Here is a 19452-nt window from a genome sequence, read left to right as displayed (position 1 = left end):
TAGAGTTGTACATTGGGTTCCTTAAGTGGTATTGTGGTATTTATGTCAAATGCCCAGAGAAAGATGTATGCTCTGTCCTTGGGTGGCTATCATTACATTTTTATTGGACTTGACAAGCTATTCAAAGGCAAAGGGTGATGGAAGGAGGTGAAATACTTATAATAGTAGAAATTTTGGAAAGACTGGAGAAGTCCTGGTATTGTAAGGTTCATGTCTATGGAAAAAGAGTAATGCCACTTTTCCTCCAAAGTGTATCTTCCAGACAATTTCTTTTTTTTTTTAAGATTTTATTTATTTATTTGACAGAGAGAGGGAACACAAGCACGGGGAGTGGGAGAGGGAGAAGGAGGCTTCCCGCTGAGCAGGGAGCCCGATGTGGGGCTTGATCCCAGGACTCTGGGACAATGACCTGAGCCGAAGGCAGACGCTTAACAACTGAGCCACCCAGGCGCCCCTTCCGGACAATTTCTGAAAGCTTTTCTTGACCAGGTTTAGTGCTTGGTGGTTAGATTATAGAATGATTATGCTCTTGGTTAACTATTTCTTCTCTCTCTCTATTATATAATATATAATGTATGTGTATATACACATATACATGCATAAATAAATATGATCTGAAGAATATTTCCATAATGATCTGAAGAATATTTCTCCTTCATTATCTCTAATTGTTGATTATATAAATAATTTTACTTCCTTTTGATAAGTTTTCAACTTAATTTTTTCCCTCTAACCGATTTAGGGACAAAGGTTCATTATGGATTATATGCATCAATAAATGTTAATAGAGTTAAAGAGAATGAATTAATACCTATATTCAAAATTTATAAGCACAGGTTAATTAAAGAACTTTTGCAGTAATAATTGCATAAATCACTTCTGATCCTAATTATGCCATCAAGCATAATACATACAACTTATTATATACATACTTACATGCAATAAATTTGTTTTGGTAAGAAAATAGCAATTGTAATTTGCATAGCATTTTTTATTTGTGTATCCTTTCATCCCTGCAATATATATATATATATATATTTTAAGATCTTATTTATTAATTTGACAGAGAGAGATACAGCGAGAAAGGGAACACAAGCAGGGAGAGTGGGAGAGGGCGAAGCAGGCTTCCCATCGAGCAGGGAGCCTGGTGCGGGGCTTGATCCCAGGCCCCTGCGATCATGACCTGAGCCGAAGGCAGACTCTTAATGACTGGGCCACCCAGGCGCCCCCCTGCAATATATTTTTGAGATAGATATTATTTTAATCTTTACTTAAAGAAGAAAAAACAAGCTCAGAAAGATGACTTAAAGGGCATAATTACTCTAATCAAAGCTGACGTATAGCAAGTCATTGTTGAAATTAAGCAGATACCAATCCCATCTACAACAATGATTCTTTGTTTTATAAAGTTAGACTTATAATGAAGATCATTATAACTTTGCTTTAAATCCTCTCACTTTCTTATATTTATTCACCCCTCAACTCCTGCAATTTGATTCTCGTAATTCCATTCTACTGATCATCCATCAACATCATCCACCAACACGCTCCTTGTTATGAAATCTTATGGACACTTTTTCATTCTTTGATACTGCCTCCCACCTCCTACTTAATATGTGAAATATCCCAACTAGAGAACTGTATTAGTTTGTAAAAGCTGCTATAACAACTTACCAAAAAGTGGAATGGCTTAATACAACAGAAATTGGTTTTCTAACAGTTTTGGAGGCCAGAAGTCCAAAGTCAGGGTTCTGCTAGGGCCACATTCCTTCCAAAACCTCTAAGACATGATCCTTTCCTGATAGCCCCAGATGTTCCTTGGCTTCTATTAACATAGTTTCCATCTCTGCTTTTGTCTTTGTATAGCTATCTTCCTTCCGAATGTGTCTATCTATGTCTCTTCTTATAAGGAGAGCAGCCATACTGGAATAGCCCCCACCCTCATGACCAAATCTCAACTTGATTACACTGTAAAGACCCTATTTTCAATAAGATCATATTTATAGGTGCCCAGGATTAAGACTTCAACATATCATTTTGAAGGACACAATTCAATGCATACCAGGGAATATGTCAGTTAGTGTTGGATAAGAGAAATAGAATCATGTGAGTGATAAGGAATAAAGGACTTACTAGAGTGATTTGTCTTTCTGCAATTTGGGACCTGTTTAAAGAGTTCCTCTGAGCCTGTTGCTTCTGCATCTGGTGGTGATGGGTCTGAAGTTTGTAGCACAGGTGACTGGGAAGGAAAATGGATGTGGAGTAGGAGAGCATGAGGAGAACTAACACCTGGGAGGATAAGCTGGAACGCCAAGGACATATTGGAAACCATTGTACTCAGGAAGTCCCAACTTCAGTGATGTGAGTGACCTGCAGGGTAAGCTGGTAAACTTCACCATGAGCTCCACATACCCCTTACTTAGGATGTGAAGGTGAAGAGGATGACCTGGCAGGAGGAACTGTGGGCCAGGATTTGGAGAAACTGGTGTTACTGAGATCCAGTGGAAGCTGGAAGAGCAGCAGACCCAGCTGTTCCCCACAATAAGGTGAGCCAGCAGATCAGTGGCAATGCATGTGAGCAGGAGGAAAACCTGGCACTTTACCAATCTTCCAAGCATAAACTTGGCTGCTGCTTCACTTCAACTACTGCACAAATTTCTTATATGGCTAACCATTACACAGAACCAAACAGGGAAGAGAATTCTGGGAGTCTGGGTTTCAGTTTAGCTAATTTGACAAAATATAAAGCCATAGCAGTCCATCTTTGTCAGACTGACACCAACACATACACTTTATAATCATTCATACTTTTCCAAAAAATATAATAGGAAAATCATTCTCCGATTTTTTATCCATCTTTGGATGTTGTTCAGTCCTTTTCTAGCTGGGTCATATTGCCCTTTAATGTCCTGTCACTTCAATATGAAATATGAGGTTAGCTGCCATCAAAACTACTTATAGTAGGTGATAGGCAGATAGGGAAGGGAAAAAAAAGAATTGGTTCATAGGGGTACAAATACATTAATATCAAAATAAGAAAGTAATACTCATAACTGTTACAACCCTCACTTCTGTAACTGGTCACATGGTTGTAGCTGGTCTTTATAACTTCCTTCTTCTGCTATGCAAACCATATCCTTTTTGTTTTCACTAAGCACTACTGTCAGTCATTGGTCCTTACTTAGTAAGGTAAATAAAATATTCATTCTTGAAGTGTCTGGGCCATTAGTAGTAATGCCTGCATTGAGCTGTAGTTTTCCACTGACTTTTATCAGAGGACATGGGAGTACTAAGGGGTGTTCCAGGTGATGTCTTATATTTCTGACATACTCCTTTCCCATTCCCCAAGTGGTGGAATCAACTTAGTTTCCTCTTGATACTTAGGATTGATCAACCTGCATACTATAGCAGCCCTTTATCAGCTTGTTGATTCACTGGCCTGAGGAGCCCAAAGTGACCACGTGGATATCTCAATTTCTAACTTAATGGAACCACTGCTAAGGCTACTAATGGTATCATTCTACTATTGGAAACTAAGAGCTCTGGACCAACAGAGCCCAACATTTTGAGGCCAAGCAGCAAAAATTTTGTTCATTGGATCAGGAAGAGCGAGTAAGAAGAGCCACTCCTGTTTCCACCCCTGGATTTCTAGCCTCATGAGAGAGGGCTATGAGAGAAATAGTTCTATGCTGGTTGCAGATATAGAGCATATAAAGCTTCCTGAGAGTATTAGTCCATTTGCACAAGATACTGACAACCAACTGGTGGCATCACTGAGTCTTCAAAGAGGCCATTTCCTTGTCCTATCAGGCCATCTGCTACAAGGTGATGGGTAACATGGTGAGACAAAAGAATTCCATGAGCATGAGTCCATTCTGCACTTCATTTGCTGTTAAATGAGCTTTTTGATCAGAAGCAGCATTAAAATTCCATGACAGCAAATAAGGCATTCTACAATTTCATGGATATTGATTTTAGCAGAAACCTTATGGGCAGAGAAGGAAAATTCATATCCACAGTACCTATTCCAGTGAGAACAAGTACTTCCCTTCTATGATGTAAGTGGCTCAATATAATTGACCAAATACAAGGTAGCTGTCTAATTCCTCTGGGGAATGATACCATATTGATTTATTATAGGGATTTGACCTTATGCAACTGTGGAAGGTAGTTAAGCAGTCTATGTAAGGCTGTTGCTCTACATTTGATGCTAAGCTTAAGGTCCTCAGAGAAGACTGAAAGAAAAGATGGGTGAGTTGGGGAAAAGAAGGGCAAAGTAGAACCTGCGAGGATGATCTGGAAGCCATGAGGACAAACTGGAACCTATCTTCAAGCCTCCAATTTCAATGATGCAGATGATTTCCTTGCTACCAAATCTTTCCTTAGATGTGTCCACATGCCTGACCCCGAATTCAGAGAAACTGAACAAGGAGATTCAGTGGGATCTGAAGGAGCTGCAGGCTCAGCTGCTGCCCTACACCAAAAAGGTGAACCAGCAGATCTCGACAGTATGCCTAAGCTGTAATAACACTTGAACATAACGGAAGTCTTCCAAGCATAAATATGGCTACTGCTTCACTTTCACTTTCCAAATGTTACCTAAATTTCTTTTGTGGCCAACCCTACTCCAGAACCTTACAGGGTAGTTCCAGTTTAGTTAAACTGATATAGTATAAAACCCATACTGGGAGTCAATAAATGTTAAATTGAAAGAGTGAGTAAATGAATGGATGGATGAATAAATTTACAAAATGTCTCAGGTCACTCCTTGGCTCCAGTTCTACCATCTTGTTTTAGGCTGGTGGCTCAGCTCGACATTTTGGTATTCCAGTCCAAAAACCAGTGATCTTTTGGTATAAGGAGAGCAGTCAAAATATAGTTTGGGACTCAAGGGAGCTGCCATAATATAAGGGAAAGAGTTCTGAAAATGAAATATGGAAAACTGAGATATGGTCTCCCAGTTAGCTGAGTAACCATAAGAAATAATTTGATCTCTCTTTAAATTTTCTCATCAATAAAATAACAGTTTGGCTAAGTAATTTATATCCCACTTAGTTTTAGTATTCTTTGATCAATTTTAGTCACCTTCAGAGGTAGAATAGCTAGCTAGAGAATCTATTGATTCTCATCAATAAAATAACAGTTTGGCTAAGTAATTTATATCCCACTTAGTTTTAGTATTCTTTGATCAAATTTAGTCACCTTCAGAGGTAGCCAGACTAGCTAATTTCACATCAGACATTTTTCGTCATAGTTTTTATTTAGTTTTAAAATGAGAACACACCCTTTAGTCAGCTATTTAGACAGTAGAGAAAGTTAACCTTCAGAACTGCATGCATACTGGGCGTGTTTGCATACTGTGTATGCCTGATTATACGGAGAACAAATAATCATGATATGATCATATAAAAATGATATCTGCTTTACCCAAGTAAAAGATCCAAAAAGTTAGAGGGAGAAACTGAGTATTTATATAATGGATTTGTTTATAAATACAGCTATATAATGAATGCAGTTAAATAAAACAAAAAATTTACTCATATAATTATGTGTATATATTTTAATCATGTCATATAAAATATTTATATAGTCATATTCCTTGTTTTACCCTCAAAATACATAGGTGAAACTTTCAAGCTTTTCACATGCATGTTTGACATCAGGTCTATCGCTGTATTTTGAGTCACGTATCACAATACTACAAACCACATCATCTTCAGGTTCATCTTTGTCTGAAAAATAGCATTTTTTCAATCTGTGTATGATACTGTTATTGGAAATATCATGTTATCAAAAGCACCAGTATGTACACATTTTTTTTTCTTATTGTTGTTGGTGTTTAGGCTTTTCTAGATGGATAAATGTGATATCCACAATGCAACTTCCGACTCTATGCTCCTGTAAGTGATTTTTAAGAGCGTGACTTACAAAGACAGCCAATTATTGGCTTTTTCAAAACAACACACCCAGGAAGAGTTACTGGATTTCCTTGTGTGTCTTCTTTTTCTCCACTCCCTCCTTATCCTTTCCTCCCCGCTCCCATCCTCATTCTGCCCCTTCCTCTATCCTCGGTCTTCCTCCTTTCTCCTTTAGTTGTAACCAGTTCTATTGCTAACAGCTCTAAGCATCCCCAAATAACCTTGACTCAGGTCATTTGATCGTAATGTGCCTCCCCAAATAATACTTTCCCAAGCTTCACAGGTCAAAATTAAGCAATTTAGAGCCGTCTGTGTTATGACACACCAGGTAAAAATTCACCTATACTTTGCCTCTCCTTTAGATAGATATTCAGATTCTATTACATTTGGTCGTTACAAAATCTTTTAAGGCAGGGGTTACCATACTGTATTTTAAACATATGGAAACTGAGACTGAGGAATTCCTTAATTATTCAAGCTCTGTCTGATCCCCAAATCCTTTTTATCATTACATTACATTGATATTTACATAAAGATGGTAAGATAAATTTTAGCTCTCCTGTTGTCACATTCTTAAATATATAACTTCAATTTTCTCATTCCATCAATCTATACTTTCGAGTTGTAGGTATGATGACAATTCAAAGTTTGTTGAATTTTGGCTCCCGCTGTTTAGTCCTTAGTGAAATACCCGTGCTTCCTACCCTTCTAGTATTTTTAGACTCCTAAGGCACAGACACAAAACTCTTTCCTCTCTCAGTAAAATGTAAAGCACCTTTGCAAATCAGTATCTACAGTCCACCAATTCCCCATGACTAGACATGTTTAAGCCTCTGGTCATGATTAATGTAAGATCTGCGTAAATGTGTTTGTACCAAACTCTAAATGTGTGTATGTATGTATCTATGCTACAAATCTTTTATCTATTAAATATAACTGTATTTAACAACTGCATGATGATTTCATTTAGCTGTGTAAGAAATTATTATGCTGATTTATATCATAGTCTAGACAAATACTCAAATACTAAAATACAAATTTTAGTGATTATGAATCATTTTAATCAATATAAGTTTACTTTCACATATTTGTTTTTGAAAACATTTCAATGTTGATAATTGCTCTAATGTAAACAAACCCAGAACATTCACATCCAGGATAATTTCTGCTTGTAAAAAAATATTTTAAAATAGTATTAGGGATTGAATTGTGCTCCCCTCTCTCCCCCAATCCATATATTGAAGTCTGAGCCTCCAGGATCTCAGCACGTGACCTTATTTGGAGATAGGGTCTCTAAAGAGATAATTATATTAAAATGAGGCAATTAGGGTGTCCTTATAAAAAGGGGAAATTTGGACACAGAGACACACACAGAGGGAAGATTATATGAAAGACACAAGGAAAGATGACCAACTATAAGAGAAGGAGACAGGCCTAGAACAGATACTTCCCTCATAGCTCTCAAAGGAACCAGCCCTACTGACACCTTGATTTAGACTTCCAGCCTCCAGAACTGTGAGACAATACATTTCTGTTGTTTAAGCCACCCAATCTATGGTACTTTGTTATGGCAGCCTTAGAAAGCTAACACAATACCATTGTGAAATATTTGCTTATACACACCCATGTAAATGGACTTTATTGCCTTTGCTAGAATGCAGATTTTAATTTTAGTTTCATTATTATGATTATAAACAATATACAGAAATTTTTTATGGATTTATTTCTGCTACAAATAAATACATTTTTCTACATATATTTTCTCTCTACTGCATTCCTTTTAAATGAATTAGTATTTTAAAATAACTTTTATTAGATTTTTCAAGAATTTCTATAAAAATGTCAGGTAAAAATAGTAAGATGGGGCAACATTAACAGGTTTATTTTATACTGTTCATAGGACATAGTATTTCTACTATTTCCAGTGATTTAAGTTCCATTTTTAGTGGAGTGATTTTGTACTTCAAAAGAAATCGCATCTAATTTTCTACAGAACGGGTAGGGATTTATTTTTAAGAGACTGCTATGAAAGGTATTACATGAGTGAAAATTGCAGAATTGTAACCATTGTGTTGATTAGTAATAGACTTGATTCTTCCAAAGTGTATTCTGTTGTCTGTAGGTAATGCAGAAGAGCTCCTAGAAAAGGAGAGAGGAAAAATTAAAGAATAGCAATTATCAGTCAAGAATAAAATAGCTTTGCTCAGGAATAGGAACCCATGGAGCTTATGAAAGCAATTGAAACTTCAAAGTTTTTCAGAGGGGTAACTAGAAATATATGGATTTTTCAAACCATACCATCTGCCTTGATTTACCTTCCAATGAATTGAAAGTTGCATCTCTGAAATTCAGATATTTAGGGCTTGCTTGAATCCTCTGGCTGATGCTTTTTCTAAATATAGCCATTAAAATTGAAACCATTTTCTTCACAGACATGCTTGAAAATTTGGGTACTTGGATGTGGATAGTTTGGGGATATTTTTCTGGAAAAATAGCATAATTTAAAAATAATAGAAAATATTACCTGGATAACTACCTAAAGACATCTGTTACTTAGTGGAAATTGTTCTCAAATTTTACCTCTTTGTTCTTTTTTGTTCTTCAAATGTTTGTTTATTTCATGCCAAGGTGGTGGCATTATAAACTGTGCAGAGTTTAGTAGAACATTTATGCCATATTTCAAATTGAAAGCAGGCTTGACAGCAGGGTAGGACTTGAGTATTTCCCAAGCTACAGGGTGACTCCTCCTGTTTCAGAAGCCGATAATGTGATTAAATTATTCCAATAGTATAGCTTCAAAGATACTCACCAAATATCTCAAGAATTTAAGGATAATTTGTGTTTTCTCAGATTCTGTTTACTTGATGAGTTTTCCAAGTTAGGAAGAAGAGGGAGAATTGGATTGATATCCCGTCACACTATGAATATAATGGGTCCTTAAAATCCAAGTGAGAACTAATGGAATATTTTCATTGCATTGTAGTTTATGCTTGCCATATGTCTTCGGTATCTCAAACTGAGTCCCGTATTCGATATGAAAAGATGTGTGTACCCCTCCTTTTGGTAAACATTATGATTAAATTGTGAAAGAGAATGAAAGTTGCATCCTTGGGACTAGGGTAGCTGGATGATTTAAATAATCATAATTTTCACTTTTATTTTAAAGAATGAAATAAATCAAGAAAATTTTAACTTCTCTAGGTTAGTGAAAGAATGCATTTTATTTTATTTTAACTTCTCTAGGTTAGTGAAAGAATGAAATAAATCAAGTTGAAATAAAGAAAATGAAGATGCAGCTTCCAGAACATTAAGAATCTTCACTTCTGTTAAAAATCGTTAAATTTTCAATGATAATAGAGTATTTTTCTTAAGAAATAATATATATACATAATTGGGTTTTACTCAAAATTTGTTTTTTACATTTTGTAAGCCACCTATGAAGTGACTTGTGTGATGCAACTAGATGGCAAATGCAGAACAGTATTTAACATGGCTGATTATGGCATAGCTTTGCCTTTCCTCATATAAATAATATGTCCTTACCCAGATTCAGCACAGGATCAAACGTCATAAAAATGCATAATAGTATATTTCTATGCTACTTTGAAGAAGAGCTGTTGTAAGGATGAAATGTTTGACATATGTAACTTTTGGATCAGAGGCTGCCTGTAGTAAGGAAATAATAAATAAAAAGCAGGTCACTATAATTCAACAAATGTTCATACCTTTGGAAATGTAATTGCTAAAGTTAAGATTGATAAATGTTAATCACAGTGACACTGTGGAGACTATTCCAAAACATACACTTTCATAATCATAGCCGTTACTGTCCCCCGGGGTCTTATGCATGCAGAAGATGTTAAAGCAAGTCAGGGTGCATCTGCTGCTCCATTCATGGGATTCATCCTTTAATCCAATGGTGCAGTCTGAGAGCCTCTCTTGGCCTTTGGTATCCATAAAATAATTATATAATCAAAATGGAAAATGAAATAAAAATAAAAATATATATTATATAATGGAAAAAAAACCCCAAGTATAATGAAAATGAAAAATAAGGGAAAACTATCTCTAAAGCAGATGCTTGCATCACATCCTGCCCTTCCCTGCTCCATTCCTTCGACAATCCACATTCATCCAAATTAGAGTAGCTACTTTCCCTTCCATTTCTACCCAGTTTAGCCCTTGAGAGTGCACTTGCCAGGGAAGGCTACTTACAGACAGGGGTTTCAGGGAACACTGATTATCAGAGCCCAAATCTAGACCACTAAGTCAGTCTGTAAAGGCCAGCGAAGAGCAGGAAAATGGGAATTACTTTCAGCTATTACTAATCTGCACCAGATTTGGGTTGGAGGCCAACAATAAAAGGCTCTGTATCTTATTACTCATCACTTGAGTCCCTTGTTCCCCTTGTTCTTTAATTAACTTTTGTTATTTTTTTTTAACTTTTGTTATTTTAAAGAGTGCTTTTGGAATGTTTTCACTTAAGGATAGGAAATGATGATCTTTTTTTTCACACTTTTAACTTTTTTGTTGTTGTTCTTTTTCTCCTTAGGGATGCAGATCTGTTCCTGTTAGACACAAGAAAAGCCCAAGCTTTAGATGTGGGTTGGCTTGTCTTTGATATCACTGTGACCAGCAATCATTGGGTAATTAATCCACAGAATAATTTGGGTTTACAACTCTGTGCAGAAACAGGAGATGGTAAGCAATGAATTTCGAATATGTTTTTTTTGTGGTGCTAGTTTTGACACATTAAGATTTACAGCTTTCTATACAATTTAACCAAGATAGAATAGAATGTTTTATACTTAACGATGTGCAAGGTAGCACCTGCCATAGGATAGTGCAATATGTTAATTAGTTAATTGATTTGTAAACGTATTTTCCCAACACACCTTTATTTTGAGGCTCTGTAGTGGGGTTGGAGGGGTAAAGAAGAGTTAGATATTGTTTCTGGATCTCAAGAAGTTTTTAATCTAGTATTGAAGACCTGTACACAAACAAGTAGCACTACTGTAATATAATAACTCCAAAAGAAAGCTTTATAAAAGTGCTATGGATCTATGTCTTGATTATGATGGTAGTTATATAACTACATAGTTTGTAGGAATTTATAAGCTGTACCTTGAAATAAATATTCTTATATGTAAAAGATATCTCAAAATGACTAAAAATAACAAAGATATATATATGTATATATATTATATGTATACAGTGGTGTCAGGGAAACAGGCAGAGGAGCTATTAATAACAAAAAGGGAGAAGGGAAGATGGAGATAAAACAAAAGAGCACAAAGTACTGCAGAAAATAAACATCGTTAGGTCTTAGCATATTCCAATATTTGGTCAAAGACAACAGCTTCAGAATCACCTGTTGGGTGGGAGGGTCTGTAGGAAATCTTCATTTTGAAGAAGCTCCAGAAATTATTGCGCTTACAAGTATTCATTGAGCACCAGTGTGTGGTATGTATGCTTGGCTAGATGCTGGAGATAAAACAGTAAGCAAGTGCAGAAATGCCTCATGAGGCTCGCAGTTGAGTGAGGCCCAGGTAGTGATCACATAGATATATTAGTGAATGGTGATACTGCATCCTGAGAAGAGCCCAGTGGATTTACAAGTATAGATCAGTGAGTGAGTCTAAACTACAGTCTTAAAGATCAGGAAGATGTGATTAGGGGAAAAGGTCAGGGGCAGGCATTTCAGACAAATGGAACAGAATTGACCAAGACTGTGGTAAAAGGGGCCTTTGCACATTACAGCAGGAGGCCAGGGAAGCCCAGACCAATTTATTCAGAGCCTTGTCGTCCTTTGATCACTCAAAGAGTCCAAAAATTTTAAATCCAAATCTGGACTTTCAAGTCATGTAAAATTATATTTGTCATGATAATAGGATAGAACATAATTTATTTAATGATTTGTTAGTACTTTTTACATATTTAGATGTAGACCAAGTGGGCTTATGTTGTGCTCTTGCCCCACACCCTGCAAATGTGAGGGCTAGGCACAGGGAAGGTAGTTTATAAAGGGATGATTAATTAGAGGGTGTGCCTTATTTAAGCTTTACTGCCTTTAGTTTTCTGCAGGCTCAGGCAATAGACACATTAGCCCTAGAGTTTGCCCTACTCAGTCCTCTGCTATATTACACTAAAGCCTTGCTTAATAAATACAGAGTTAAGTAGAAGTTAGGTCTGACTTGGATCTCTTGCAAGGGGGTTTATTGCTATAAGCGATAGGACTTCAGAGTGGCATTGTTTTACCTATATAACCAGATTTACAGCCTAAGAATAATATTATAACCAATGTTGGTACTCCAAGGATTGCATATATGAAATGAGGCTGACAGATACAAATTAAATTTATTACAGAGTTCATCTAGTGAAAGTTTCATGCTTCAGATCTTGATCTAGAAAGAGTTCTTAGTATTATTGACCAGTTTCAGACATTTTCCCACTAAATCTAGACTTTTCCATAGATTTTAATTACAATGCTACATTTTAATTTTTTAATGAACAATTCAAATATTTTGAATTATAGGCTATTTTCCAATTATGGCTTTGAGATTACCATTAAGGATTTTCAGAGTTCAAGCATTATAAATGTAGATGGAGAAAAACCCATATTTAAATAATCTTGCAGGAATTCTTACAATGTTAAACTACTGTACATTTATGGTCAGAAATGTGACTGGGAAATCAGCACTGTGGGGGTGAGCCGTCGTTTCTTCCCTGGTATGTGGCCCAAAGAAGAAAAATTAAATTACTGGTATGTGTTTCTCCCAGTCTTCTCCTTGGGGAGATGCTTGAAATGTCTAAACAACTCAGGAGATCTATGATATATGATCAGCCTTTTCATTCCCTACCCACTCACACCCCACTTGAAAATTCTGAAATTTCTCTCTTCTGTTTTTTTCCACTCCTTCTTCTGTATTGGTTCTCTTTGCTTTACTATCCATACAATTTGGCTTCTGTCTTGCTTTTAATTTATAGATGACTAGTTCTTGGGAAGAGAAAGTCTCTTCCCAAGAATACTTTATATTTTGGAGTTCCGCCCTCCTCGATTTATTTCTCTTATATATATTAATTTTACTTTAAATTATTGTGGTATTATATATGGGGGGCTTTGTGTTTGCTTTTGAATCTAAAATAAATATTTCACTTTTTTTCAAAGGCTTCCCAATCTTTTATTTAAGAGTTAGGTTACCTATAGCCTTTGTTACTTTTCTTTATCTCTTTAATATTGTATAATATGAAAATATTAAAATGGTTAAATGTGCTAGGCAAGCTGGCTTTGTGCATTTAAGCAATACTTAAAACAGATTTTCACCAGAGCTGGAGCATATTTGGTCTTGAGAAATAAAGTGACCCTCCTGGCACCTTAATTTTATTAACTGCAACCTCATGGAGAGTCTACTTGTGACATTTCTCTATTAATACGGATAACCAGGTGCTTCAGCTTATTATTGCTTCATTCATTACTACTGCTGATGTTTTCAACATGATATTGCGATATTGCTTCAAACAGAGCAGACAAACTATCTTTAATTTGCAATAATGGATTCTGCATACGTTTACTTCTCAGCAAAAGTAATTGGTAGTTGTGACTGGATGATACTCAGGAAAGTTTGCTTTCAAATTCATTCGTTGATTCTACTTATTCACTTGTTAGACATAAAATTATTGAGTACCTACACAGGGAAGACAACATGTTAAAGGGCAATACAATCTGGGAGACAGACATAGGTAGCTAATTTTAGAAAAAGTAAAGTGTCCTAAATGCTAAAAACAGTGATATCATCAAGACACTCCAGGAAAATGGAAGAGAGAGGGTTAATTCCAGATAGGACAGAGCCAAAAGGTCTGTGGTTCAGGTAACTTATAAGCCAGGTCAGTTGAATAAGATTCAAAGAAATGGAGGTGAGAAGAGAAGGAGTTGTGAGAGTATGTGGAGTGGTGGTGAGAACAGGAAGAAAGAATTCATTCCTGGATGATGAAACACTGTGAGTAAATGCAGAGAATGGCAAAATGGCATGGTATGGTCTGGAAAAAGTCAATAGTTCAGAGTCGGCTAGAACAACATTCATGTCTAAAATATGAGTGCAGATGCTATTAGGAAAGTGATTTGGAGGCAAATCATGGAGGGAAAATGAAATCTCACTTTTGTATGATATGTTCTTGTTGCTTGATCACACATCATAAAAGAACCAGGCCTGCCACTTTAATCAATCACAGCAACACCATAAGTGATTACATGTTTGAATGAAGGTCAGTTTCATGAGGTCATAGGATGTGTATTGCTCCTTCACAGTTGCACCCTCTGTGCTTGGTACAAAGAAGGTTGTGGGTAGGTATTGGAAACATGTCTTGAGTGATCACTGAATGAGTTTTCGACTTAAAAGACTTTTATACGCCACCTGCCACCGAACATGTTACTCCTAAGAAGACATTCCAAAGTGTAACTTTTGGGTGATTATTAACCAAATCAGTTTGGTGTAACTCAGGGGCAGAATTTTGTACCCATCTCCCAGTACAGTAGTTAAAATGGTTTCAGTTATAAGCTGAGGAGAAAATCAATGAGGCATATTATTAAATTTTGATTATCCTGCTCCTGCAAAAAAATAAAAAAAGGTAAGAGACTGAAGTATATATTTTGGAAATCAAAAGATTGCTGAAATCAAAGGTAGCATTATGATTCCTCAGAGGAACTGTGAAAACTATGTCAGTTTACGAAATACTCTTTTTAGAAATTTGACAAATGAACTGTTGTGGATTTGGCAGGAGAGTTTAAGGATATTTTATTGATTTTTTTTTTTATACAGAATAATTCTCCAAACTCCTCATGTTTGTTTCAGCAAAATAAAGCAAGCATATGATCAGGCTAACAAAAAAGAAACATTGCTGCTTCTTAATGGTCAAATCTAGAGATTCCAGGCAAGTGGTTGGATCCACTTGTGCAAAATCAGTTTTAAAGTTCTCAAGCATTCTCTCATGGTGGTTAATAAATCTCTGTGATAAGATAGGTACTCTTTTTTAAATAGCAAATGAAGGGCGCCTGGGTGGCTCAGTCATTAAGCATCTGCCTTCAGCTCAGGTCATGATCCCAGGGTCCTGGGATCAAGCCCTGCATCGGGCTCCCCTCTCGATGGGAAGCCTGCTTCTTCCTCTCCCACTCCCCCTTCCTTGCTTGTGTTCCCTCTCTTGCTGTCTCTCTCTCTCTGTCAAAAAAATAAAATCTTTAAAATAAATAAATAAATAGATAGCAAATGAGTAGGCTTAGGTCTGGTTTATAATTTAAGATTTTCAGCTACCCAAATTATAAAAAATACATTGTCTGACTTATTAGGTCTTTATTAAGATTGTTGATATATCTATGGTATCATTATCCTTTGTACATATATATGTACACAGTTTACACAGATAGTAATTTAACTGAGATTTTAAGACTTAGAATTTCCCTCCAAACACTATAATTTCCCACTGTTTGATGCTTTATATAGTTTACACCTTCCAAGTAAATCAATTCTTTTTTCAAACTTGGGTTTACAGAATAATTTAGAGATGGAAAAACAAAGAGTATTTTTGGGTTCATTAGATTGTCTTTTAAAAAATCCTATGTTTTCAGACATTTTAGGTTTGGCAATACTCAGAATGAATTTTGCCAATGACTTTTTTTCCTTTCTATTCAAACCCACTTATACGTCAAAGAAAATTCAATCCGTATGTTTCTGATTCATTTGTATTCAAGTCATCAAAATGTTGTTTTGTCAGAGTATTGTTTAATGTCCAAGAAACATTATAAGGTTTTTTTTTTTTTTTAAATAAGATGCTAATATCCATTTTTCTTCGAATGAAGTTGTGGCATAACCTCCAAGTGTATCAAGGTAAAAATTCAGATTTATAGATAGAGATTTCAAAGTTTCACTAAATTTTGTAGCCAAATCAAGAAAACAGATTTCAGGGGCGCCTGGGTGGCTCAGTTGGTTAAGCGACTGCCTTCGGCTCAGGTCATGATCCTGGAGTCCCAGGATCAAGTCCCGCATCGGGCTCCCTGCTCGGCAGGGAGTCTGCTTCTCCCTCTGACCCTATCCCCTCTGATGTGCGCTCTCTCTCTCTCATTCTCTTTCTCTCAAATAAATAAATAAAATCTTTAAAAAAAAAAACAGATTTCAGAGGTATTAAACTCTCAATTTAAATTCCATTGTAATTGATGCTTAAATATAAGATAAATAAATTTATAGTTATTGCTACAGATAAGAGAATTTAAAGTTTTGATTCTTTTTTTGATATTTAATTTAAATAAGGAGGATAAATAAAGAGAACAAATAGCTCCATTCTGGAAATATAAATTCTAAGAAGAAATCATTAGGAAAACTAGATTCAAATCTTGACTCTGACAAAGTAGCTCATATTTTAGACATAGCATTAATAAAATGAGTTATAGTAATCCTTCCAAGGACAGTGTGATGCTGTATTAGGTGATTGTACCTGGCACATGGTAAGACAGGAATAAAAAGTCCTTATGCTGAATATCAGGATGAGAGAATGCACAGAGACTTTGTACTTACTCCAGGGGGTACTCCATTTAACTTAGGATAGAGTTTGTTTGTTTGTTTTTACTAAGGAGGTTGCACAGATGATTGGATGATTTAAGGAGGTTTTAGATGATGACAGTCCACTGGAAAAAGGTAAGATTATTGATATGTTCTTAAACTTTGAGTTAGCAGCATAGTGTATAGACAACTATGTTATTATGCTGCTCATGTCTAATAACTTTGGCTGATAAAGTGATTATTGGTAGGAAACTTTTAAATATATTCCAGTCTGGGGTATGCAGTCAATAAAGGTGAACATTCAGAGATACGCATCATGACTGATTGCTTGTATTGGTTAGATATTCATAGGTACCAGAGATGATCAAATTATTAGTACTTAATACAGTAGCTTTCTTGAGTCCCAATCATCTTATTCTTAGAAAATATAGATATTTAGGGAATAACTAATTGCATCAATGAAAATAAGGGAAACAAGCTTTTTGTCACTTGATAGGCTTATATATATAGGGATAACTGATTAAAGGATGGCCTATATTACCATCAGAAAACATTTCTAAGAGTGCCTGGGTGGCTCAGTTGGTTAAGCATTCGACTCTTGATTTCAGTTCAGGTCATGATCTCAGGGTCCTGAGATCGAGTCCTGCCTCCAGCTTTGCACTTGGCACTGAGTATGCTTGAAATTCTCTCTCTCCCTCTCTCCCATCCCTACCCCTGGCTCGTGCACTCTCTCTCTCTCTAAAATAAATAAACAAATCTTTAAAAATAGAAAAAAAAGAAAGAAAAAATTTCCAACCCAAAGATGCTTCAGTATAAATTACTAGTATTTGGCTTCATGAGCCTCTTAGCATCAAAATGGGTTCTTACAAAGAATATAGAATTACAAGTAGTATTTCAATGTTTGTAGAACATGTGGCTAAAGAAATATTGGTAGTCTTTGCTAAAGAGTCTTTTCTAAATATGTTACACTGATATTTATAGCACATTGCATAAAATCCCCACTATATAAATGCCATTTTCTATAAAATAATCGGAAGATGGAAGATATGAACTCATTGGAAGAACATCAGAGAAGATCCTCCCAAAAAGTCAAGGAAGCAAACCATTGTTAACAGTTGCCTCTTCTCAGATTACAACCCATGCTGGTTAGCAGCTGTATTTCCCAGACATTGTAAAGGGGCAAAATTAGAGCATTTTTTTCTGCTTGTTAGTACACAAGTGTTTTCTCTGTTCCATTTTTAGAAATTACACATATCAGAGCTTTTCTAAAAGCACAATTTAATCTATTATTTTCACCAACGTTATTGTGCAAACTTAAAAATACATTGACTTCAGTTACCAGCACTACTAGATTGAAAATGGGTATTTTTGAACATTTAGTACCCAGGGTTCCAACTTGTGGGGTTTTTTGTTGCTGTTGTTCACTGCTGGAAATTGACAGCTGCTCCATCTACATTAATAATAAGGAATGGAATTGGTCATTTTTTCTACAGCCTCGAGATGTGTGCTAATTGCTAATTTTCCTTACTAGGTACAGAATAATTTAACATAATGATAAAAATTGTCTTCCAAATTGCAGTATCCTGCAATTCTTTTAAATATGCTGTGTTAAAAAATTGGATTTTTTAAAAATTCCATGACATCTTTTGAATTACAGAATATATATTCCTTTTTTTGCTTTTCAAACTTAATTTTTTAATTTTTTAAATTTAAATGCAATTAATTAACATATAATGTATTATTAGTTTCAGAGGTAGAGGTCAGTGATTTATCAATCTTATATAATACCCAGTGCTCATTACCATCACATGCCCTCCCCGATGTCCATCACCCAGTTACCCATTCTCCCCCACCCTCCTCCCCTCCAGCAACCCTCAGTTTGTCTCCTATAGTTAAGAGTCTCTTACAGTTTGTTTCCCTCTCTGATTTCGTCTTGTTTTATTTTTTTCTCTCTTCCCCTATGATCCTCTGTTTTGTTTCTTAAATTCCACATATGAGTGAGATCATATGATAATTGTCTTTCTCTGATTGACTTACTTCACTTAGCATAATACCCTCTAGTTCCATCCAGAATATATATTCCTAATTAGAAAAATATATCCCAGTCCTCATGTCACTATATATTAAACAAATGTACAAGGTACTGACTTGAGATTCGTTTACCTTTATTGAATGCGAGCATGTTTATGTGAGACAGATGAAGAGTTCTTAATGTAATATCTGCTTAAATTTAATGTCCTGGAATCTACTATTTTTAAATGGAAGTATTTGGTTAAATGAGTTTGTTGTGTTACCCTTAGGATTCCTAAGACAGTCGTTTTTTACCTCAGGGGAAAAATCTCCAAATTAAGCCCCTGTGTTGTCAGATGACTATTTATCTGTGTCAAGGGTCAGATGATCTATGTGGTTAGTTAATCTGAATATCAGCTGACATAGTGCTAATAAGTAGCAGAAGAAATTCAGAGATCAAGGGTGATATTTTTCTTTTTGTCCGGCTGTTTTGACTACAGTTCCCCATTATTTATCTAAGTTCAAAAAGCTGAATTATGTCCACTTATCAGAGGATCTTTTAAACATTTTGAGATTTGATAATATTCTCTTCCCTTATCTGAACTTTATCTTATAAAGCAATTAAGTCATTTTTGTTCATAAAACCATATGGCTCCCTTTTGCTGAATTTATGATGATGACAGTTGGTTTCAAATAAATAAATGAGTCTCCACATCCAAGAAACTGCAAGAATCACATATCTTGCTAAATGTTCTGAAAATACGAAGGAATATATACCCCTATGATTTGTTCTAGGTAAATATTAGTATAAATGAAGTAGTTCTTTATGTACTGTTTAATGTTAAGGATAATTAGAGCATACTTGCTTGACTTTTAGATGAATATTTAAGAATAAATTAGGAAGATAGTTGAAGAATAGTTAACTTCAAATACTTAAATAAATAAATAAGTAATATTGAACTTTTACCCCACAGTCC

At 35.5% G+C, this 19452-nt stretch overlaps 1 protein-coding gene across 2 annotated transcripts in view; it reads left to right on the top strand.

Annotated features, from left to right (window-relative positions):
- Positions 1-19452, top strand: part of BMP5 (bone morphogenetic protein 5) — a 110398-nt gene that overhangs the window by 63039 nt on the left and 27907 nt on the right. For both annotated transcript variants that reach the window (XM_025890639.2, XM_025890638.2), the window contains exon 3: positions 10471-10619. In XM_025890639.2, coding sequence (XP_025746424.1) covers positions 10471-10619 — 149 coding nt within the window. The remainder of the gene's footprint in view (positions 1-10470; positions 10620-19452) is intronic.

The sequence above is a fragment of the Callorhinus ursinus genome, unplaced genomic scaffold (assembly GCF_003265705.2).
Source record: "Callorhinus ursinus isolate GAN/ISIS: 27379988/994484 unplaced genomic scaffold, GSC_fseal_2.0 scaffold22, whole genome shotgun sequence".
Taxonomy (NCBI): domain Eukaryota; kingdom Metazoa; phylum Chordata; class Mammalia; order Carnivora; family Otariidae; genus Callorhinus; species Callorhinus ursinus.
The sequence above is the reverse complement of the archived record's forward strand: the minus strand, read 5'-3'. Positions and strand labels throughout refer to the sequence as shown.